The sequence below is a fragment of the Panicum virgatum genome, chromosome 5N, assembly GCF_016808335.1.
Source record: "Panicum virgatum strain AP13 chromosome 5N, P.virgatum_v5, whole genome shotgun sequence".
In the NCBI taxonomy this organism is placed as follows: domain Eukaryota; kingdom Viridiplantae; phylum Streptophyta; class Magnoliopsida; order Poales; family Poaceae; genus Panicum; species Panicum virgatum.
Window position 1 is genome coordinate 420,534 of NC_053149.1, and position 24,741 is coordinate 445,274.

At 44.5% G+C, this 24,741-nt stretch overlaps 1 protein-coding gene across 1 annotated transcript; it reads left to right on the plus strand.

Moving 5' to 3' along the window:
- Nucleotides 1-746: 746 nt before the first annotated feature.
- LOC120674142 (membrane protein PM19L-like) lies at nucleotides 747-1,835 on the plus strand. The gene is made up of 2 exons (XM_039955271.1): nucleotides 747-1,346; nucleotides 1,456-1,835. Exons 1-2 carry the CDS (start codon nucleotides 957-959, stop codon nucleotides 1,570-1,572), a joined length of 507 nt encoding a protein of 168 aa, XP_039811205.1. The 5' UTR covers nucleotides 747-956; the 3' UTR covers nucleotides 1,573-1,835.
- The last annotated feature ends 22,906 nt before the right edge of the window (nucleotides 1,836-24,741 follow it).

Genomic DNA, 24,741 nt, shown 5'->3' on the forward strand with positions numbered 1-24,741 from the left:
ATCTTTTGCTATATGTGCTTATGAAATTAGTAGTAATATTTGGAACTAAAATATACCAAAATTTGCCTATATATCTAACATATACACTATGCAGCCGGTTCGCTTCCTTGCTTGGCCCGCACGTTGTCCGTCCAGACCATCATATAGTACACTGTATATAGTTCCTCTGTTTTTATTTACATATTATATTATCTTTATCCTCAATCAAATTATTCAACTTTGACAGAAATTATAAGAAAACATAATAACGTTTACAGGAACAAAACCGATTAATTGAATCCATCCTGATATATATTTTGATAATGTATATATTTGATAGTACAATGCAATATAGATATTGTTATTTTTTTTCTAAACTTGGTCAACGTTGAACAGATCTGACTTAGGACAAACCTAAGCTAGCGTGACATGTAAAAAAAAATCAGAAGGAATATATGATATATATGATCCATCCCAATTCCCAATCAAGAAATAATTAAATATATAATATCGATCTACATTTCTCTCGCTCGCTTTACAGCTAGCTAGCCATCCGGCAGGCATGCCCGTCCGGGGTTGCTGATCAGATCATCTATCTATCATGTACGTTATTCCTTATTCTCCAGTTAGATATAGATGCTTTATTTGCATTGGTGGGAGAGCAACTAACAGAGGCGTACGTACGGGGGCAAGCAAAGAACAAACTAATTTGATTACTAATAATTCCCAGCAATTAATTGTTATTAGCTGATGCACTGCATTGCCCGACCTCAGAAGTACCCGGCCGTATACTATGTAATTGACGCACAAGCAAGCAGGCAGGCGTCGATCATATATATCGACGATCGATCGGCTCCCACTGCAAGAACTATCGCTCGGTCATATCATCCGATCCATAGCTAATTATTATTAGCTAGCTAGGTAGCTACCAGCAGCGACGAACAGATCGATCGACCATTGACGATTCAGACACATCCATGGCCGAGAACCTCAAGCCCGTGGCCCTGCTGCTGCTGCTGCTCAACCTGTGCTTGTACACCATCCTGGCCATCATCGGCGGGTGGGCGCTCAACGTCTCCATCGAACGCAGCTTCATCATCGGCCCCGAGCTGCGGCTGCCGGCGCATTTCCACCCCATTTTCTTCCCCGTCGGCAACTTCGCCACCGGCTTCTTCGTGCTCTTCTCCCTGATCGCCGGCGTCGTGGGGATCGCCTCCGCCATGGTGGGCTTCGCCCACCTCCGCTTCTGGAACTACCACAGCCTGCAGCCCGCCGCGGCGTTGGGCCTCCTTGCCTGGGCGCTCACAGTCCTAGCCATGGGACTAGCATGCCAGGAGATCTCATTCGACCGACGAAACGCCAAGCTGGTGCGTATTATATAGTACTCCTCCGATCGATCCGTCCGTCGTTATTAATTCTATATATATTGTAATTTTAGGATACATTTATGTATATATCTGCATTATTTTTTGGCAGGGCACCATGGAGGCCTTCACGATCGTCCTGACAGTGACGCAGTTCTTCTACGTTCTCGCCATCCGCGGGGGGAGTCACGGCCCTGTCCCGGTCGAACGCCACGGCAACTTGCCATGACCGGCCGGCCGTTAATCATACGACGATCCATGACGGAAGCAACTTGCGGAGGAACTTAATTATTAACATATCATCCGATCCGGCCATGTGGTCCTTTAATTTGCTTGTTCCTTTTGGCTTGATCTATCGCTGATTGATTTAATATAAGTGAGATCATTCGATTCCTTGAGTGCAATCATTAATTGGAGACAACTATATATATGTATATATATTAGAACTGTACTGTTGATATATTATATAATATTTAAAGCATATATCATTCATATGGAAATCAGTTAGCACTATGGAGTTCGGCCAGTTTGCCGTGTGCCAGATGTACACGGCAAATGCCCTTTTGCACACGGTAAAATCTTTATCGTGTGTAACACACGGTAAAGTGCATGCCCACAGTATACAAACATCAACAAAGAGCACCTTTATCATGTGCTTTTTATCAGGACTGAATAATCTTAATCCCACGGCCACCTAGCCAGCTATTGGATTCGGGATTAAAGTCTTCGCTGGTCCAGGACCAACGATGGCTGGAGAAATGCAAAGGATGAAAAAAAAAAGCCTTTCTGTACTAGTATTCTCCAGCCATTGCTGGGAGAGAGAGAGAGAGGCATCAGCTGGAATAGTAATAATAATAGTCGATAGATCGATCAGTCCAACCAAAGGAGAGGAACCGGTGCGATTCCAACTCAACACGGGAAGCCACGCCCATGCACACCGCTCCCGTTTCGTCGATGCTTACGGCCGGCCGGCAGGCAGATCCGTTATTTAGTTTCAATCATTCTTTGCTTGCTTGGAAAACGATACATGCATCGAACACGATCCCTCCCTCCCTGCAGGACTGCAGGATTGGAGTGTCGCCGTCGTCGATCTCGATCGATTCGAGCCGTACGCCCAACTTGATCGTGCATCCTTCTGCTATCTGCATGCCATTCAATCACAAGTTGCTCTGAGTTATGGGCTCCATTATTTATGCCTATTAGCTATTCACGGCACGGCACGGCACGGCACGGCACGGTATCATGCGGTATGTATGGTTGAAGCGCATCTAGGCCCATAGATGTTTTCAGTAAGTTTCGGTGATTAATGATGACCGTATGCGACTAACGTGTGTTTTGAAGGAAATAATTTTTACAAGTTAAGTCTCATATAAAATGTGAAAGGAGACCCCTCAAAATTCATGATCAAATGATTCACGGACTCAATTTTCAAGGACAAGGACCTTTCTAGATTCAAGTGTCACAAGGAGATGAAGGACACTTGTTTTAGTTTGAGTTTTATAGGTTTTAGTTTGTGATCGTACTATTAAGAGGGGTTCTCGGGTAAGTAGCTTGACTCGAATTGATTTGGCCTTAGAAACGATGCACACTTGCTCAATCCTACTCAAAACAGCTCATACAAGTCAATGAAACTACTTGGAAGAAAAAAGGTCGAAGAAAGAAACAATTCCAAATCAACTCAGCTGAAAACAGACAAAGCTTAGTTACACCGGTTACACCGGTGCTCAAGCACCGGTGCATCCGAAGGCGACCGGTTGCACCGGTGCCTTATCTCCGGTCTAACCGGACTCTGCAGCAAGGATCAAAGTGGAAAACCGGTTACACCGGTGTACAACAAATGAGCACCGGTCTATTCGCCGTGACATCCTTCAGAGAGCATGTATTTGGGGTGAAAAGTTTCTCTTCAGCACCGTTTGCACCGGTGGCATGAAATGGAAGCACCGGTGCATTCACTATGGCATTGATCAGAGGCTAAGTAATGGGCATTGAAGGAAACTCTTCAGCACCGGTTACATCGGTGTCTCATATTAGCAAGCACCGGTGCAATTCTGTCAGACTGGCACTGTGTCAGATTGTCAACGGCTACTATTTAGTTTTAGTGTGACCGGTTGCACCAGTTCTACCTCAGTGGCCTAACCGGTGCCTACGACTTTTGGGCAGTTTACTTCCAACGGCTAGGGGTGCTTCTCCACTCCATATAAGTTGAGCCCCAGGCTCATTTATGATGTCTTTGACGCATTGAATACCTGAGGATACCCTAGAGAAGAGAAGAGAAGTGTTTGGAGCCATTGAATGAAGATCTAGTGATTGCAAGTGATTCAAACTTGAAGAAATCAACCATTCCTTGAGTAGCAAGTGTGCTAGTGCTTAGGGCCATCTCAGTGAGGGTCAAGTGAAGCCTTGAGAGCTTGTTACTTTTGGTGTTTGACGGCACGTAGACGATCTTGATGATCGGTTGATTCTTAGTGAGCTCTTAGAGATTGTGGGAGTCCCAAGAGAAGGAGATTGTACATGGTGTGAAGCTCGCAATTCTGGAGTTGGAGAAAGAGCATTCTTAGTGAAGACTTGGTTCTTGGTGATGCAAGGGAGAGATATCCTTAGTGGGTGCTCCAACGTGGATTAGGGGGAAGCGTCAACTCCTCGATACCACGGGAAAAAAAATCCGGTTGTCCTGTGCCTCTCTCATTTACTTTACTAGCATTTCATATCTCTTGTGCTTGCTTAGACTCTTACTTGATTGTTTTTGCCTAGAAGTTATCATGCTAGTTTGTTTCTATTGACTGTGTTGCATCTTTATTAGTGTGATCAACTCTAAGGAAGACGAACATGTTAGTATGTTATCCTACCTAGAATGATGATGCTAGTGTGCTTTAGTTGTTAGGATCAACCTTTGTAGATTGGGCAACACTAGTCTAGGTTAAAAATTCGATAGAAATTTGTAAAAGTCCCAATTCAACTCCCACTTCTTGGGCCTCGATCCTTTCAATAGGTATCAGAGCTTAGACTCTCTTTTAATAGGCTTAAAAACCTAGAGAATGGCCCCGGGGAGTAGTGGACCACCCATGCTCGATGGGAAAAACTATAGCTATTGGAAAGCACGCATGGCGGGTTACCTTGAGGCTCTTAATCCCCTTGCTTTGGAGGTCACCGACAAAGCCGTTGCCAGTGTTATGGATGAGGACCATATAAAATGGAATGCTAGAGCTAAGAATGCTTTGTTTGATGCTATTAGTGAAGAAATATTTGCTCGTGTGCATAGCAAGAAAATCGCCCATGAAGTTTGAGAAGAGCTTGAGACCATCCATGTTGGGTCTAAGAAGCTCCGTGAAGAGAAATACCAAGTGCTAAAAGGAAAACTCAATAACACTGTAAGTGAAGAGAAATACCAAGTACTAAAAGGACCATAAAAGTTTAAAATGCTTTCTAGTGAATTAGTTGAACAAATGTATGCTAGGTTGAATGTACATGCTGAGGACATTAACGCTCTTGAAATTTCTCCTTTGTCTAATAGTGACATCATCCGGAAGATCCTCCACTCATTGCACAAGCCCAAGTACGACATTGTCACATCTTTGCTCTATGAGAAAGATCTTTCCACACTACAAGTGAGTGAAGTTGTTGGGAAGATTCGGTCTCATGAGATGTTTTTCTTAGGCGAAATTGATCCTCCACAAGCCAAGAAGGACCTTGCACTCAAAGCTAAAAGTGAGCACAAGTCAAAGAAGAAAAACAAGGGCAAGGCTCCTTCACCAAGCTCAAGTGATGATGAAGCTAGTGAAGAATCAAGTGATGTGGATGGAGACATTGAGCTAGCACTTCTCATGAGGAAGACCACCAAGACGATGTCAAGGCTAAACAAGAAAGGGTACAACTATGATCCCAAGAAGAACAAATTTCGTACCCAGAGAAATCAAGACAACTCCAACCAGATGTGCTACAATTGTGGGAAATACGGGCACCTCTCTTATGATTGCTCCAAACCAATTAAGCCCAACAAAAGGCAAGCAGATGAGGGCAATCAACATAGGCACTCAAGGAAGAGCCATGAGAAGAAAGACTCAAGCAAGAAGAGGTCTTTCAAGAGAAAAGAGAACATCAAGGCCTTCCTTGGAGAATGGGTCACCGATGGCGAAACCTCAAGTGATGACTCAAATGATGATGAATCAAAGAAGACAATTATGGAAATTGCCATGCATGATGATGATGAGCCACCTCTACCTCCACCACCTATGTGCTTCATGGCAAGAGGTAACAGCAATGTGAGCGATGATGAGGACTCCTCTAGTGATGAAAGTGAAAATGGTCTATCTTCTAATGACTTATATTCCATCCTAGATGAGCACCAACAAGTGATCAAGAAGTATAAATCTAAATGCAAAGTTTTTGAAATCCAATATGCTAAGCTTAAGGCCTCACATGAAGAGTTGCTTATTAGAAACAAAAAAGTAGTTGAAACTCATGACACATGCATTGTTTCTAGCAAGCAACTTAGAGAGGAGCATGACAAGTTACTTACTACGCACAATGAATTAGTTATTAAACATGATGAATTAGTTGTGCTTAATAAGTCACTTGTCTCAAGCAACAAGAAACTTAAGCTTGATTATGCTAATTTGAACATGAAATATCAAGAACTTGACTTAGCCTTTGATGCCATGGATGAAGAACTAAATGCAACTAAAAAGGATGGCATCAAGAAAGACATGTCTACTTCTTGTGATGATCTTGTGGAGTTACCTCATGCTACTGCTTGTCATCATATTTCTCCTACTTGTTCAAAGACTAACCATGATAGGGAGAAAGAACTTGAGAAGAAACTTCAAAGTACGACCAAGTGCATGTACAATATGACAAAGGGAGCACACTTGCACAAGGAGATTCTCTTCCACAATGCAAGGCACTTTGGGACAAATGGACTTGGATCTTTCCCCAAGACTCCGGAAAATTGTCCAAAGTCGCTGGAGCTCAAAGCATGCTTCACCAAGGAAGTGGGCTCCTATTGTCAACATTGTCAAGTGACCGGGCATCATACAAGGGAGTGTCCAATTCCTAATCGCCCTCTTCCTACCTTGCCTCCTAACTACAAGTCACAATTCAATGAACATCATTTCTTGTTAAGCAAACTTAAAAGTGGCAAGGTTAAGGCAAAATTCATTGGTACCCAAGAAAAGAAAAAGCTTACATGCCAAATATAGGTTCCTAAAGCTTTAGTAACTCATGTCAAAGGACCGAAAGTTACTTGAGTTCCCAAACCTCAAAAGTGATTCATTTGTGTGTAGGTGAACTACAAAGCCAGTGGAAAGCATTGGGTGCTTGATAGCGGATGTACACAACATATGACCGGCTATGTAAATATGTTCACTGTTGGTATTTGTTAACGCAAACAGATAAATCCGCAAACGCACGGATACTGCTGTAGCTTTCACCCAGAGTATTCCAAGGTATTGATTTCCACGGGGAACGAGAAGTGAACTAGAGAGGAGCCAAGGTCATCCAAAGATAAGGTAGAAAGAATGTTTTTGTAGGATGAGAGGGTCTCCTAAGGTATCCCTAAGATTATCAGATGCTAAAGGGTCAGGCTCACTAAACTTCACTTACTTCGGAGCGACGGTACCTTTTCGATCCTTGAAAAGACTAGGAAATGGTAATCAAGGTCAGGCCACCAACAGCCCTACGAAACACCAACCCGAACGTGGTGGAATTCAAAGGCCTGGTCGGAGCTGTCACCTCTGGGGCTACCAGAATGTAATATCAGAAAAAGGAATGTCTCTTTTAAATCCCATTTTTTCTGCGATTTACAACTGACTGTTGACCTGTTAGGTGTTTTTACCATGTTTGCCACCATCATTATAAAATGAAAAGGTGACTTAGGTTTTACCCCACTGGCCGCCACTAGTTTTTACTACTTTAGATCTGTCTTTCCGCTCTCAAGCTCCCAGATCTAAAGTTCCTGTTCCTTGTCGTTCGCCATCCTCCTCTTAGGGTTTCCACCAGTTTATGCGCGTGAAGCGATCTGTGGATTTTCGGATGGCGCCCAAGAAATCAACCAAGGGGAAGGGTGCGGCTACGGAGCCAACCCGCAATGAAGAGTGGAACACCAATAAGTGTTCCCAATCTGATTTGGAATCTCTAGTGTCGCAAGGTCTTTTAGTTCCCAGATCTGTTATCCAATGGCGTCCTGCCTTGGGTTCGGATCATCCATATGAGAATACGGGGGAAGTTGTTGCTTTCACCTCATACTTGGAACGAGGATTGGGGTTTCCTTGTTCTTCTTTCTTTTCTGGACTCCTGCATTACTACAAGATCCAGTTGCATCATCTGACCCCAAATTCCTTTGTTCATATGTCCATCTTCGTGCATTTATGCGAAGCTTTTCTGGGCATTGAGCCCCATTTTGAACGCTTCCGCTACTTTTTCCATTTGAAGCCGCAGCCCGACTCCTTTGTTTTAGATGTAGTAGGAGGTGCGGGTCTCCAACTTAGGCAATAGAAAGATAGAGACTATATTTCTTATAAACTTAGCAATAAAGTAATCGAGTGGAAGCCCAAGTGGTTCTTTATCGAGAACCGATTAGGAAGCTTTCCATCAATTACTCCAGGCGCTCCAATTCAGTTGCCTGAATGGAATAAAAAACGAGTCGACGAGAGTCAGATCCCCCAACTTCTCGAGTGAATTGCTGTTCTAAGGCAAAATATGTTGACTGGGGAAGCAGTCATATTTGACTGGATGAAGCGAAGGATCCAGCCATTACAGGCTCGGGAATCGCTTGGATTTCAGTACCAAGGGACAACTGATCCATCGAGATACTCGGAGGAAGAGATCTCGAATGATGTAGTTTTTAGTCGAGTACAACGACTTCTGAAGAATCTAAAGAAAATCCCAGTTGTTCCTGGTACATTTTCTGCTGCGAATCCTCCAAAGCAGGTACTTGTTAGGGGTAGTCGATTCATAGAAAATTGAGTACTTTACTATAGTGTCAATCTGATAGGATTTGCTTTCTGTAGGAGGACATGGATCGTTTTAAGAGTAGTCCTTCACTACCAGACATTTATTTGTCCTTTTGTTCTTCTAATTTCCTTGATCTGTTAATCAAATCTTAGTATGCTCATATGAGATTTCATATGAACAGTACTGATGTCCAGACTTGATTGTGCAGATGAGGCAGCATCTGGAGAAAGGAGTGATGGGGAGCACAGACCCACTCCAAGTGCTGATGCCTAGACCGAACGCCTGAGGAGTACTCGGTCAGTGGCGAGGAAGCGTAGCAGCTCCTCCAAAACTACTAGCGACAGGTGTATAGCTAGTTATATTTGCAATCGAGTACTTTCTAGTTGTCGATTTGCAAGTTTTGATTTGTGTTTTTGCTTTTCTAAGTCCGGCGGCTAAGATGCCACGGACCTCATTATCTGGGGATGATACTGCGGTGGTACAACCTGTCCCCTCCACCACAATGGACCTGTCAAGTGGGATCGGGGCTACTCCTTCAGCGAGTAGTTCCGATATAAATAAAACCGTCGATGCGGGTAAGCTAGCCGTGATCACGAAGCCTGCCCGCAAATTTGGCGTCAAGGGGTTTGCCCTCATAAGAGCTCCTGCGTAAGTTCTTTAGAACTTGTATATGTAGGATCTGTCTTGAATCTAGTAGTTTGTAACTACTTTGTCTTTAAAGAGATGCGGTCCTTGGTGAGGACGTGGGGGCTGAGAGCCACTCGGCTTCTCAGCTGGAGCTGGGGAAGCCCCTGAGTACACCCGATATGAGTGCTCGTGATGCGGAGGCTATGGTCGACTCCATGCTTCTGGATTCTCCTTTACCCCATTCTGAGAGGGCCAACGAGGAGATCCCGGAAGGTGGTGGAAGCGGCAAGCTTTCGGAAGAAGGAGAAGGCGAGAAGATTCCTGAGGGAGGCGATAATAAACAGCATGTGGAGACCCCTGCAGGTACGCTTGTAGTGCCTTGTAGGAAAAGTATCCTTTTATTTGCCCTTATTGTAATTTAAGTAGCATGTTCTTCCTTTAGATTCCCAAGTCACAGGGAATACTATAGGAAAAATTGAGGAAGTGCCAAAGAGGGTTGTTACAGAGGTGGTGGCGAGTGCTTCCCCAGGTCACATCGGGAAGCAATTTGCCAAGAGAGATTGTGGAGCTAGCTGTCAAGCTGCTAGAAGTAAGTAGTCGAATACTTCGAGTACTTTTCGAGTAGATCGAGTAGTATTCTGATCTTTTTGTTTTGCAGGAAGCACTGGGACGAATGAGTGTCCAGTCTCCAGATGAGACAGAGCTAAATGCTCTCAAAGAGAGGGTTAAAACGCTCTCGTCTGAGAAGACTGCTCTTGAGGGGAAGCTGAAGAAGCTTTCCCAATCCAAAAAAGGTTAGTCGTTAGCATTCAATATGCACTCGACTAGTAGATCTGCTTAGTGTTTATAAGATTTTCTTTCCATCGAGTATACAGCTTGTGCCAAATCTTTAGAGATTCAAAAAAGCTTGGTACTGGATTTAAAGATTCTTATGTACCGCAACGCAGATGAAATAGAGTGGCTTAAGAAGATCAAGGAGGACTCTGACCATGAGACGGCGACGGTGTCAAGTACTCGAGGCAAAAAGACTCTGTAGCGGAGATTCCCATAGTAAACTAAGCAAGCGGGAAACTTGTGTCACATTATTTTAGAGTATCATGAACTTACCCATGCTCCTTAAGGGATTTTTGTAGTTGACCATTTAGGATAGACCTTGTTTGATTACCCAGATAGTATGCAGCTGTTTACGAAAATGGCCCAAACTACTCGATCGTATCGAGTAGTATGTCCTTTAATGGACTTGATTGGTTTCTGGAATAGGACTGTTAGGATTGAACTCCGTCGAGTTAACCAAGACGTGAATATTCTAGAAACATCCCAAACTTACTCGAGCAGAGAGAGTAAGGTGTCCTACCTGAGGACTGGAGTAACTCTTAGGCAAGTCTGTTAGGTACTAACCCCGTTGAGTTGTCCAAGACGAAGGTGCCGAAAGAGTATCCAAGACCTACTCGAGCCGGCGAGTAGGGTGTCCTTTAACCAAGGACTGGAGTAATCCTTAAGACAGAACTATTAGGTACGAACCCCGTCGGGTTGCCCAAGACGTAAATGTCGAAAGGATATCCAAAGCTTACTCGAGCGAGGCGACTAAGGTGTCCCTTTAACTAGGAACTGGAGTAATCTTTAAGACAGAACTGTTAGGTACGAACCCCATTGGGTTGCCCAAGACGTAAATGTCAGAAAAATATCCAAAACTTACTCGAGCGAGGCGACTAAGGTGTCCCTATAACTAGGAACTGGAGTAATCTTTAAGACAGAACTGTTAGGTACAAACCCCATCGGGTTGCTCAAGACGTAAATGTCAGAAAGATATCCAAAACTTACTCGAGCGAGGCGAGTAAGGTGTCCTTTTAACCAAGGATTGGATTAACTCTTGGGTCAAGTCTGTTAGGTACTAACCCTGTCGGGTTGCCCAAGATGAAGGTGCCAAAAGAGTATCCAAAACCTACTCGAGCGGGGCGAATAGGGTGTCCTACCAGAGGACTAGAGTGTCTTTTAGGACAGAACTGTTAGGTACGAACCCCGTCGAGTTGCCTAAGACGTAAATGCCCAAAAAGCACGTATGAACCATAAAAACTGCTCGATAGCTGCTCGAGCCGAGCAAGGCTTTCGAGATGGGGTACTGATCGTGTGAGCAAGAGCCAAGTAGTCGATATATGAAAAATCAACTTTGTTTGGATTTGTCGAAATTACAATAGCTGTAAAGTGACAGACTCTGACTCTTAAGACCTACCCTTTGCTCGTTAGACGTGAGCAATGGTTTACATGACTGGATAAAATTTATTCGAAGAAGGAACTTAGTCGATATGATGATCGACTAAATTTGAGGTAGAACTAGTTGATGCAGAGGTCGACTATATTAATCGGTGGTGTCTCCTTCAGGGGAGGTGCCCCAAGGGCCTTGCAGAGTGAGTCGCACTGGAAGATCGTGTGAGAGCTCTTTGGGTGGATAAAGCACTTGTGTAGCAGTACTTTGTTGATCCTGTTTTTGCACTGAGACGATTCACCTTGATACTGGGTGCGTGGTTTACCCTAAGGGCGGGTACTGATGGTTGCCGGTTTGTGCTTCTTGAAGGGAGCGGAAGCCCTTGGCGGAATGTGGTAGTTGGAAGAAGGGCTGTATACCTCTGATGAGGACATCGCTGCATCGGATGCGTACACGTTGAAGTCCGACTCATCTACAACTTGGACTTCGTTTCCTTCTCGGATTCCAGAAACAGTCTGCACAAAACACAACACCACGGCCACATACGGAGTCCGTTTGAGGAGAACTTTATATGGTTGGAAAGATAATTTTATAACCTTTCCAACGCCACTAGATACAGGTCCATATCTGTTCGGAGTCAACAGAAATTCATGAAACAAGTCGACATCCAGAATCTGGAAAGGTGCTGCGCCACCTCTTTTGGGCCAATGGCCTGCGTATCGTGTCGGACCTTAAGCCCAAGTTGAGGGCGCCCACCTCTGGTTGCCCCAACCGTAGGTCACCTGGTTCTTCTATAAACTCAGTAGCCGCCGCCGCTTAGACTCGGGTTTTGTTTAGTCTTGAGTTTTCCTTTGAGGAACAGATATTGCATCGTTGTATCTGTGGCGACAAGTCCTTATACATTGATCCAGGGCCCCCGTTCTTGATCTCTCCCACTGTGTCGATTAGTCCTTTGGAATTGAGTTTTTGAACCCCACTTTGATTTTCGCTTCATACACATCTGTAATTTCAAATTGTGTGTTTATCCATTCTTGCTTGTGTTCTTCGATTCGCTTGCAGGAAAAGCCTTCTCGGCGAGGTCAATCAAGTTGTGCTTGGTTGATAACCAGTGGAGCGGTGGTGTAATGGTTGCAAGCTTCGAATTCATGTCTGATTAGAAGTCAGATCGCCAACGTCACGTACTCCATCAATCGAATCTACCCTACCTCTCGGAAGATCGGGCCGCGTCTACATCAAGTGGTATTAGGATTCAGGTTTACCGTGAGGTATAATTTTGTGTTTCCCTTTAGATTCATCTTGTTCCTTTACCTACAGTCCACAAAAAGCCCAAAAAAATTTACACTTTCCGCTATCCCATAACTTGTTTTAGCCTCTGTAATTTTCATTTCAGTTTCGCTTAGTTGAGTTCGTGTTCGTGGTCGAGTCTTGTTGCTGGTTTAGTGTGTTCGCAGTCATAGTCAACCGCTCGTCGCTGTTTTTGTTTCCGCCACCGTCCTATCCATGTTTACCCCACCAATGAGTCGAGCCCTCATGCTACTTGACTTGTCCTCACTAGCCGCCTTGTGTGAACTCTCGCCGCGCAAGCCCTAGATAGGTTGCAAGCCGCCTTGTGTTTTCGCCTTGCATCGCAGCCCTTCTTGATTTCATCTGGCGATACCCTTGCTGCATACACCAGGGACGCTTTGCCTTAGGTTGTTCAATGGCTGAGAAGCTTTGCTCAGCCGTGGTTCTGTGTTGGAGAATAGGGAAGCTTTGCCCTAGCCGCCGTCACCCAATCTTCCAAGTTGTGCTCTCTGAAAACCATAACTTGAGATACCTTCGGTAAAACGGGCATAACTTTTCGCTCGATGCTCCGTTTTGGCTCAATTTTTTACACCAGAAAGGTGACGAAATTTTGCACATACAATAAAATTGTTTTGCCATTTGGGGATGATCTCAGAAATTCAAAAAAAATTCACAAACATCGAGTTTTGAGGGTCCGACGTTGTTTTCAGATTTTCAGGAAACGTTCCTGATTTTGTGTAGGCCACATCCCACCTCTGTTTAAGCTGAAAATTTTTGTGGTTCCATCTCTTGTTATCCTTGTTCAGAGAAAAATATAAAAAAATAGTTGAGAAAGTAAGAAATCTTGATTCCTACTAGTGTTGTAGGGAAATCGGCAAAAAGAATAAAAACAATCGCGCAAGTGTTGTTTTGCTTGTTCTTTGAGCTTTATCTATCGTTCTTTATTCCAACTTGTTGTGCTACGCCTAGGGACATATTTTAGCCAGCAATTGTGACTTATTCCTTGGATACTTATTGAACTTTGCTACTCTGTTGCGTTTATTGCTAATCCCTTGCTGCCATATTGTGTCTGTCCAAGCTACACATATTCTTCTGATCAGCACATGTTCATCTTGCAACTGTTACACCCAGCTCGACAATAGATTGTACCATTCTGTTTGGCTTTGGTAAGAACACTTGCAAGACGGTGGTAAGCCGTTTGAGATTTTGCACTCCACTGTCACCACCACCCAGTACCTTTTAGTTGATAGGGATAATACTTTGGTGTTGTCTTTTGCTATCTGCTAACCATGCCAAGGACAGGAGGAGAATCACCTACAGACTTCAACAAGTGTGTGTCAAAGAATGAACTGTAGAAACTTGTTGATGACCAGCGCACCTACATCGACGGGAAGTTTGATGAGCTGATGCGCACTATCAACGGCCTGGTCACCAGGGTTGAACATGTTGAACAACGTCACCCTCCACGGCGACACCGATGCCAACCTTATGAGGATGACGACGACGAGGATGAGGATGCCGACCTTGATGCTGATGCTCGTGCTGCGGACCGTCTTTGGCACAATCGTCAAGGTATGGGAGGTAATCAAAATCATGGTAACAATGATCCTTTTGCTAAAGCCAAATTTACCATGATTCCTTTTGCTGGCACTGCTGATCCTGAGGCTTATTTAGATTGGGAACTTGCTGTTGAACAAAAATTTAATTCTCATTTGGTTCCTGCTGAGCATAGAGCTAGACTTGCTACTAGTGAATTTACTAGCTTTGCTTTGTTTTGGTGGAATGATCTTTGCAATGCTGGTAATGCTGCTGCTATGCCTCAAACTTGGCCTGTTTTGAAACAACGCATGAAGTCTCATTTTGTTCCTCCTTATTACCAGTGTGATCTACGTTTAAAATTGCAAAATTTAAAACAAGGTGATAAAGGAGTAGAGGAATATTATCAGGAATTGCTTATTGGTCTAGCACGTTGTGGTATTCATGAGGATGATGATAACACTAGTGCTAGGTTCTTTGGTGGTTTAAATCGTGATATACAAGATATTCTTGATTACAAAGACTGGACTCGTTTTTTCCAATTGTATCATCTTGCTCTTAAGGCAGAACGGGAAGTACAGGGACGCCGCATTGTCCAACATTCTTTCAGGTCCAACACTGGGAGATCGTTTCAGCAGTGTTCCGACGTTGAGAAGCCCAAGGCGCCTATTACTAAGCCACCAGCAACACCACCAGTTCCTCCGCCAGTTTCTGAGGTAAGCAATGTATCTACTGTGCAGGCCCAACAACACAAGAAGCATGCTACGCTTGAAAGGGGTTCGTAGATCATCTACAAACATCGTGTGCCATCACTGCAAGGGAATGGGACATGTCATGAAGGATTGTCTAAGTGCTTGTGCTTTCATCACTGCACCTGATGGTAATGGATATGTAAGTGCTAGTGATGTTGAGGATGATTTGGTCCTTGCAGCTAACATTATTGCAGATTCAGAGGAAGATGAGGGTGAGGCAATTGATTCCATTGCTGCAACGGCGGATTTTCCTAGTCTTCTTGTGCAGCGTGTGTTGACTTCTAAAGCAGAACATGAGGATGAGGAGAAGCTCCAACGCAAGAATTTGTTCCACATGTTTGTCATTGTGCAGGATTGTCGTGTTCTCACCATAATTGATAGCGGAAGTTGCAGCAACTTGGTGAGTTCAGATTTGGTCAAGAACCTTGGCTTGACCACTCGTTCTATCCCTCACCCCTACTACCTAGAATGGTTCAACAATTGTGGTAAGACTAAGGTAACTAAATCAGCACGCATACACTTTTCTGTTGGTTCTTATCGTGACTATGCTGATTTTGATGTTGTACCTATGCAATCATCATCATTATTGTTAGGACGACCATGGGAATTTGATACTAATGCTGCACACCATGGTAGAACTAATACATGTACTCTCATGCATAAGGACAAAAAAGTTAATTTGCTTCCTTTATCCCCAGCTGATGTTAGGAAACACTTTAAAGAGCTTGCTAAAAATGTTAGCAATGAATCTTCTGATGCTAAAACAAATGGAATTAAATTGAAAGAAGGAGTTTATATTGCTCCTACATCTGCTACTGCTGAGCTTTGTGATAATCATGATGCACCTTGCTATACTATGCTTTGTCGATATGAAACTTTTCCAAATGCTCCTATGTCTTGCACAATGCATCCTGCTGTCACTAACCTTTTGCAGGAGATTGATAATGGGATGGAGTCGAGGACGACTCCAATTCAAGAAGGGGAGGATGATGAGAACATCGATGCATCGAATGCGTACACGTTGAAGTCCGACTCATCTACAACTTGGACTTCGTTTCCTTCTCGGATTCCAGAAATAGTCTTCAACAAAAACAACGCCACGGCCAAATACGGAGTCCTTTTGAGGAGAACTTTATATGGTTGGAAAGATAATTTCATAACCTTTCCAACTCGACCAGATTCAGGTCCATAGCTGATCGGAATCAATGGCAATTCACAAAACAAATCGACGTCCAGAATCTGGAAAGGTGCTGCGCCACCTCTTTTGGGCTAATGGCCCGTGTATCATGTCAGGCCTTAAGCCCAAGTTGAGGGCACCCACCTCTAGTCGCCCCAACCCTAGGTCACCTGGTTCTTCTATAAACTCAGTAGCCACTGCCGCTTAGACTCGGGTTTTTTTAGTCTTGAGTTTTCCTTTGAGGAACAGACATTGCATCGTTGTATCTATGGCGACAAATCCTTATACATTGATCCAGGGCCCCCGTTCTTGATCTCCTCCACTGTGTCGATTAGTCCTTTGGAATCGAATTCTTGAACCCCACTTTGATTTTCTCTTCATACACATCTGCAATTTCAGATTGCGTGTTTATCCTTTCTTCCTTGTGTTCTTCGATTCGCTTGCAGGAAAAGCCTTCTCGGCGAGGTCAATCAAGTTGTGCTTGATTGATAACCAGCGGAGCGGTGGTGTAACGGTTGCAGACTTCGAATTCGTGTCTGATTATAAGTCAGATCGCCAACGTCTTTATCTAGGCTTTGACTTCTGGGCGCATCGCTATCGTCTCGTCTAGATTTATTCACCAATTATCGATATCGGCTAGATTTGTAGGTTTTCCTATACTTTTTTTCCATTATCACATCTAAAAATATACTAGACCGGCTTTAGGTTTTGAAGTAACACTTTTGTTATCTTAAGAGCCGGTTTAGATATGTTTTCAGCTTCACATCATCTGAGTTACACATTCATAGCTTAGATCTTGTCGTACATACACGATCGGCTGTTCAAAGCGGGTTTTGTCGTTTAGTGTATCGGCTAATCCTGTCGATACGCTCGTTTACTACGCGCTTGCATTTAATATCTTTTTGTCGTCCAGAGTATCGGCAAAGCTTGCCGATACGCCCATCTGAGAGATATTCGGAATCCCAGCCGATATGCTCTCGAATTTGACTTTGTTTTCTCCCTTGTCAATTTCAGGTAAAATTGACTATCACGCTTGGTTGACTTTTCGTGACTCGGCGAACACTTGCCCTCGGATTCCAGTGTGTTGATTTTTGCATCAATAGCCGTAAACGAGTAGTCACTTTATGCCGAGGGACACTACTAGTCGAAGATTGTGTAGTAGTGCCTCGTATTCAGCTTCATTATTGGAAACCTTGAATAGGATTTGGAACACGTACTTTAGTTGCTCTCCCTTGGGGGAGATGAATAAACTCCTGCGCCGCCTCCGTCGAGCTTGAGTGAGCCGTCAAACTACATTACCCAATGCTCTGGAACGTTATGAGGTGCTGGGATCATATTTTCCCACCATTCAGCTAAGAAGTCGACTAGTGCCTGTGACTTGATTGCTATTCTTGGCTTGAAGTTGATTTCCAAGGATCCCAGTTCAACTGCCCACTTTGAGATTCGTCCGGTGGCATGCCGATTGTGGAGTATATCCCCTAATGGGAAGTCAGTTATCACTGAGATCTTGTATTCATTGAAGTAATGCCGGAGCTTCCTGAAGGTGATTAGAATTCCATAAAGAAGTTTCTGAATTGATGGATATTTAACCTTTGATTCAGAGAGTACTTCGCTGTTGAAGTATACTGGTCTCTGGACGCCATAGGCATGGACTTCCTCCGGTCGTTCAACTACTATCACTGTACTGACTACGTGAGTAGTTGCGGCGACGTAGAGTAGTAGTTCCTCACCGGGTAGTGGAGCTGTCAGAATTGGCGGTGACTGGAGGTGATGCTTGAGATTCTCGAGTGCTTCCGCGGCTTCTGTAGTCCACTCAAATTTATCTTGTCGTTTCAAGAGCTTGAAGAAGGGTAAGCCCCGTTCGCCAAGTGTAGACAAGAATCTGTTCAAGGCTGCCATGCAGCATGTAAGCTTCTGGACATCCTTGATGGTAGCTGGAGCATCCATGGCCATGATGGCATTGATCTTCTCTGGATTGGCTTCAATTCATCGGTTACTGACGATGAATCCGAGTAGTTTTCCAAAGGGTACGCCAAAGACACACTTAGTTGGTTTGAGCTTCCAGTGGAATTTACGGAGGCTGTTGAAGGTCTCTTCCAGGTCAGTAATAAATTGATCCTGGGTCTTGGTTTAGATGACGATGTCATCAACGTAGGCTTCAACATTGCGATGTAGCTGATCGGCAAAGCACAGCTGTATCGCGCGCTGGTAGGTAGCTCTAGCGTTCTTCAACCCGAAGGACATGGTCTTGTAGGCGTAAGGCCCGTATGGGGTGATAAAGGCCGTCTTGATTTGGCCTTCTTCTTTCAGGGAAATCTGATGGTACCCTGAGTAGCAGGCGAGGAAGGATAACAGGACACATCCTGTTGTTGAGTCGATTACTTGATCAATGTGTGGTAGCCCGAAGGGATCCTTTGGGCAGTGCTTGTTTAGATCGGTGTAGTCGACGCACATCCTCCACTCATTGTTGTTCTTTTTCTGGACAAGCACAGGGTTAGCCAACCATTCAGGATGGTAGACCTCTTTGATGAACCCTGCTATGAGTAGTTTTGCCAGCTCTTTCTTTATGGCTTCTCGCTTGTCTGGTGAGAAACGCCTTAGCCGTTGCTTCTTTGGTATGGCTTTAGAATCGATTTTCAAGGCATGCTCGATCAACTCCTTGGACACCCCTGGCATATCCGCTGGTTTCCATGTGAATACGTCTCGGATGGCCCTAAGGAAGTTGACGAGCTAGAGTTCCTATTTGTCACCCAGTCCTGCTCCAATGACGGCTATTTTGGAGTCGTCTCCCTCTTGTAACTGAATAGTTTTGGTGCTCACGTCACTGGTTGGTTTGACCGATGATTGGCTTGGCCTTTTGGAAGGCATCGGCTCCTTGAGTGATAGTTCCTTAGCAGCCGCAAGTATTTCACTGACAGAGCTAGGAACCCGGATTGTGGAGGCATGGTCTATTGCTTCCTTGCCGCACTCGAAAGATTTGAGGAGGTCCCCACATAATGAAAGAACTCTTGTGTTGCCTGGCATCTTGAGGAGCAGATAGACGTAGTGAGGTACGGCCATGAACTTGGCTAGTGCAGGTCTTCCCAGGATGGCATGGTATGAAGATTCGAAGTCGGCTACTTCGAATTTGATGTATTCTTTCCGGAAGTTCTGTTCTGTATCGAATGTGACTGGGAGGGTGACCGAGCCAATTGGTGTAGAGGAATTTCCAGGGATGATACCATAGAAAGGAGCCTTGCTTGGAGTGCGCAGACTCGTGTAGTTGAGGCCCATCTTTGCCAATGTGCTTGCAAAGATCAAGTTGAGCCCACTTCCGTCGTCGATGAGTACTCGAGTAAGCTTGGATCCCTGAACGACTGGATCGAGTACTAGCAGGAACTTTTCGGGTTCAGAGAAGCTGGTCCATTGATCTTCCCAGGAGAAGGTAATGGGGACCTTGCTGTATTTGAGTGGCCTCTGAATTGCTGGCTCAACTGAGAGAATCTCTCTGAGTAGGAGCTTCTGAGCTCTTATGGAAAAGCTGGGGTCTCCTCCAAATATGACGTTGACAACATTTTGTTGCTGTTGGAAACCGTCGTGGTCCTTCTTATCGTCTTCATCGTCTTTGTCTTGTTCTTTCTTAGGGGCGGCTGCGGGTGCCGACTGGAAGGACTTGTGCAGGATAGTGCATTCCCACATCGAGTGGTTGCTCTTGGGGTGGATTGGACACCTCTTGTTGTGGAGAATCTTGTTGAACTGGTCATGCGGCTTGTCGCCCCTCTTACCACGTGGTGTGCGATCCATAGTGTCGACTGTATCGTCCGGCTTATGCTTACACGTAGGATCCCACTGGTTACTGGGGCCTCCACGATCATTGTGGCATCTGTTGTTGTCATTGTTGCGGCGGGGAAAGCGACTGCGTTCTTGCTTCTCTTCGTCTGCCCAGCGCTGCATCATGTCACGTAGATCTACCACAGTTTTGGGCCGATTGCGCCCAAAGTCGCGGTATAGTGACTGGACGGTGATGCCGCTCTGGAAGTAGTCGATGACATCATCGTCGATGATGTTGGGGATGGTGGCTCTTGTGTCGAAGAAGCGCTTGATGTAGGATCTGATTTACTCGCCTTGCTCCTGCTAGATCATAGATAGGGCGTGGCGAGTGGCTACTCGGTGTAGCGACCCTTGGAAGTTGTCGACGAACGCCTTCTTGAGGTCCTCCCATGAGTGGATTGACTCGCGCGCCAAGCTTTCGAGCCACGTGAGGAGCGCGGGTTCCAGGGCCATCGGGAGGTAGAGGACATTGGTGTTGGTGTCTCCCCCTGCAACACTAATAGCGGTCGAGTATAATTGTAACCATTGAGCAAGGTCTTGCTTACCATCGTACTTTTGGATGTTTGTAGGCTTGAAATCCTTCGGGTACTCGATGTTGTCGAAAGCCTTACTCAGGGCTTGGAAGCGGTCGGAGTTGTCTGCAAGTTGCGCTCTGCATCTTGCGTTGATAATGTCCCGTGCGTCCATAATGGAATCGGCTATCTCTTCTATGTTATTCCCACGGTTGTTGTTGTTGTTGCGGTTTGGCTGAGGGCTAGGAGCTTGATTTGCTTGTGGTTGGCCATCTCTGAGGTGATGACTACTCGCAGCTTCCTGATCCTCTTGGTTTCTTCGGTTCTGTTGCTCCTGCTGCTGTCGACGCTGGTGGCCTCCGGGGGTACGGCTTGCCTGAGGTATGACTGTTACGGTAGCCCTTGATCGTGTGACATGGAGTGAGGACAGCGGGTTTTGTCTCTCGAGTTGTACAACAGCATTCCTGGTGAGATTTATGACTCAGTCTATCTCTAGATTCTGGGGCATCGTCATGAGTTGTAGGGTTGCTTCTGTCATCGCAGCAATTGGTGTTCTAAAAACCGGATCTGTGATGTTGTTGAACTCATTATTGAGGTTGCGTGGTGGAATTCAAGCACGTTCAGTTGCATGAACCATGCGTGCTTCTTTTCATTGATTCCTTGCCCTACGGGCTGTGCGATTGGCTTCGTCTTCATCAGCTGGAGCGTCTTGGGTCAAATTGTCTGCTGAGATCTGATCCATGGCTTCGTTTGGATCATGGTGGCTTGGAGCACCCCCGGGCTCGATGATTACCGGAACCAAACACTCGTGAGAGAAGCTTTCCAGGTCTGATTCGTAGTCAGCTAGAACAGTTCCGCCAGAGCCAGTTTCCCTCTCAGTTTCGAGGGGAGTGCCGTGTTGAAATGGGAGATCATCAATGCTGGCGACTTCTCGCAGGTTGTCGAGTAGTTCTGCGAGGGTATGGCCTCGGCAAGATTTGAGTTGCATCCTAGCCAGCGCATTGGTGACGAAGTCCAGGCTGTCTTGAGGTGACTCGACTAGATCTGGGTAAACGTCGAAAACGGGTGCCTCCCGGCTAGCGGTGGCTGATTGGTTTTCGACGTGAAGTTGGCGATCCAAGCTATTTTCATAAGAGGATCTAATCATCTATTTGTAAACAAACGATGAATTGCGCAAACCAAAGACGGATTGCACAATAAGAGTCTCAATCCGAGTAGAATTCGGTCTGAGATCAATCTGAGTCCGAGTAGAACCCGACTTGTCTTCAAGTTTCGCCTCGATCTCCTTGGCGAGGTTGGGAAGCAACGTGACGCCGCGATTACTAGTGCAACTTGACGGCACGCACTAGGAGCCATGCACCATCTCTATATATACGGCAGCCTGAACCAAGGATTCGCCCAATCACACTCTTAAGGAACCAGCCCACACAACCTGGAATCAAATGGACCAGGAGCACAAACAGGATGTCGATGAAGCGGCGTTGCATACAGCCTCACGAAGAAGATGCAACACAAGGGTTAGATAAGGATCCCTCCATAAACTCACATGTTACAATGGAGAAGAAGATGCCATGTGGCTGTTCTAAAAAGTCTCAAATCAATATTGCATCAGATAGAGGAGTACATGGTGGTATATATACTAGGAACATCCCTCCTAGTTGGGTGTGAAATAATCTTACAGTTTTTGGAGTTATGGTAACTCACAAGTCACCACGAACTCTGAGGAGTCTCGCGTGGCTGTTGGCCTTCTGTGCCGTCTCCACTAAATCGGTCATAACTCTTTATCGGAAAGTCCAAATGATATGAGATTTGTTGCGTTGGAAAGTAAACTTAATTATCTTTCCATCCATGTGTAGCTTGTACAATGAAACTTTGTAGATTGGTTCAGTTTTGCATGTGAATTTGGACCAAGCTGGATCTGCGAGAAGCCCCTTGAATTTCTGACCAGTTTTCACTAAAGTACTCGGATCTCATTAGTGGATAATACAAAGTACTTGGAATGAATGCCATTAAGAAGTAGACTTGGTAAGCTTTCTAAAATATCCTCATTGACCTTCATAGCTTTTGGAAATCAAAAATTATGACTGATTATATATTTCAGACTGTTCTGCAGGATTGGTCGGATTCGAGTGCGGTCCTTCTCTGTATGAGTAACAACTAAGGAATATGTAGTTTGCACCCATATATCCTTATCATAATCTCTTTTGCGTGTTCACGCTGCAGGAGGGACCATAAAGCCCAGCCAACATGCACTCTGAACTGCATGCATAAAAGAAGTTTTTGCCCTCAAAAACATATTGTTTGGAGTGCAGCATACCCAACTCAAACATATATAACAGCAGCCACTCTCGCAGAGATTGAACTTCTTTGGTCACATCATCCTCTTCCTGCAGTTAGCGAATAATTGCCAAGCATATGATTTACAGATTTAGGTGGAATTAACTAAACCAGTAGTACGTAGCTGCCTAAACAACCGCCCTCAAAATAGATTTGGCATGCTGACAAGTGACAATCAAATGATAAATGTCTAATTATTTCATTGCAATCAGAGAAACAATATTTTTTTATCTCTAGTCCATTAGAATTCTTTGTAGCTAGCAAGTTTATTCATTGTTAAAATAACATCCCCTATGGAGGTACTAAAGAAAAAATCTATATTTTTAAAAGAATCTTAAGCTTCCATATAAATTTATTAGTAAAAGGAACTCTGCGACCTGCGTGCATCAAAAACTCGCCACCACGTAACTCAAAACCTAACAGGCCAGAAAGCACCGTGCGCTACGCCGCAACGAAAAGACACCTGTCGATCATCCGTGTCGACTACCGTCTTGATCCTAATATAAATATAATAACACGACACTACTATCGTCTAGAGGTCCGATCATAATTTTTCTCAATGGACGGTTCGTCTCGACATTAATAAATAATAGTTGTAACATTACAAATCAATGCTTAAAATATCAAAAAAAAAATATGTATACAAATAATTCTGGCATTTGATTCAAGGATGAAAATTCCTACGGCAAACACCATATTTCGTGCAACATCCACTACGAAACATAAAGAAACAATAATTGCAATAGTGGTGCTCGTCTCTTTGCGACATGTATGGAGCGTCCGATGGATGAGCAGCCATCGAACGTTTGATCCGTTCAAAATGAAATTGCCATTCAGCATGTCACGTACGGGTCACATTGCGGGCGGCGCCAAGGATTTTCAATTGAATTCATTGGAGAAATAATAAATTAAAGGCGAGCGTTTCGTTTCCCATGCATACCTAACATGTACCTAACACGATATCAATTCCAAATCCATGGAGCGCGCTTGTGCTACCTCCACCAGCCTTTGCAGCTTTTTTTCCTTTTCTATTTAAACATTCTGTGCATGCATATAACCGTAGGAGGGCGTAGCAACAGGTCCAAATATAATTAAGCTGGTCTGCTCGCCTGATAGCGATCATGTGCTTTAGACTAAGAGGGAGAGGGGGTGAATTAGTCACTCTAAAATTCTTAACATATGGCTCCAACTAGTTTACACAAAACTTAAACTAAAAGAAGCTATCTAGATGTGCAACTACGGTTCACCTTAGTGTGAAACCCTCATCCCAAAAGAGTTTTGCAACCTATAGCCAATCCTAACAAGATATTACACTAAGAAAGTAAAGGCACACAAGTTGCAATATGAAATGCGGAAGCTAAAGGAGAGGGATGAGAGAAAGCGAACTCTCGACACGAGGATATATCCCGTGGTTCGGTTTGCCACAAAGTCACCCCTACGTCCACGTTGTTGAAGCACTCACGAAGAGTATCGCTTCCCGGCAATCAAGTCTCTTCCGTGAACACAATCACGATCACCTTGATCCCGATCTTCACTAAGAGAGATTGCCCACGAAGGAGGGGTCTCCGTCCCCCACACAATATTGTCGACACCACTCCACACCAAGCCGGAGGGTCGTTGACTTGCCGGCGAGCCTAACATGTACCTAACACGATATCAATTCCAAGTCCATGGAGCGCGCTTGTGCTACCTCCACCAGCCTTTGCAGCTTTTTTTCCTTTTCTATTTAAACATTCTGTGCATGCATTGATAATGTGCAATTGTGATATAACCGTAGGAGGGCGTAGCAACAAATATAATTAAGCTGGTCTTCTCGCCCTTTAATTTCAAGCGAAGAATGCATGCATTCAATAAAAGATTCATTCTTATTGCAATCCATCATGGACATTTTAGAGGGAAAACAACATGCGGTCGGACCTCATACAAACTTTCTTTTGTCCATACATATCCCTCCCTGTGTCTTCGAATTTATTTGTTGCATCCAAATACAACATTGGAAATTTCTTGCACTTTGACACCGCCAAAAAACAGAGCGTTGGTCCATGGCCATTAGTATCGCGCTGACTTTCAGCCAATACTAACAGGCAAAATTTGTATTATAAATAGATTATTTTGACAATCTAATGATGTATTTTTTCATGCTTACACTGAAACTATCGAGAAGTCAAAAACATATTTATTTCCAAATATTTATCTTTCATTAACCTTGACC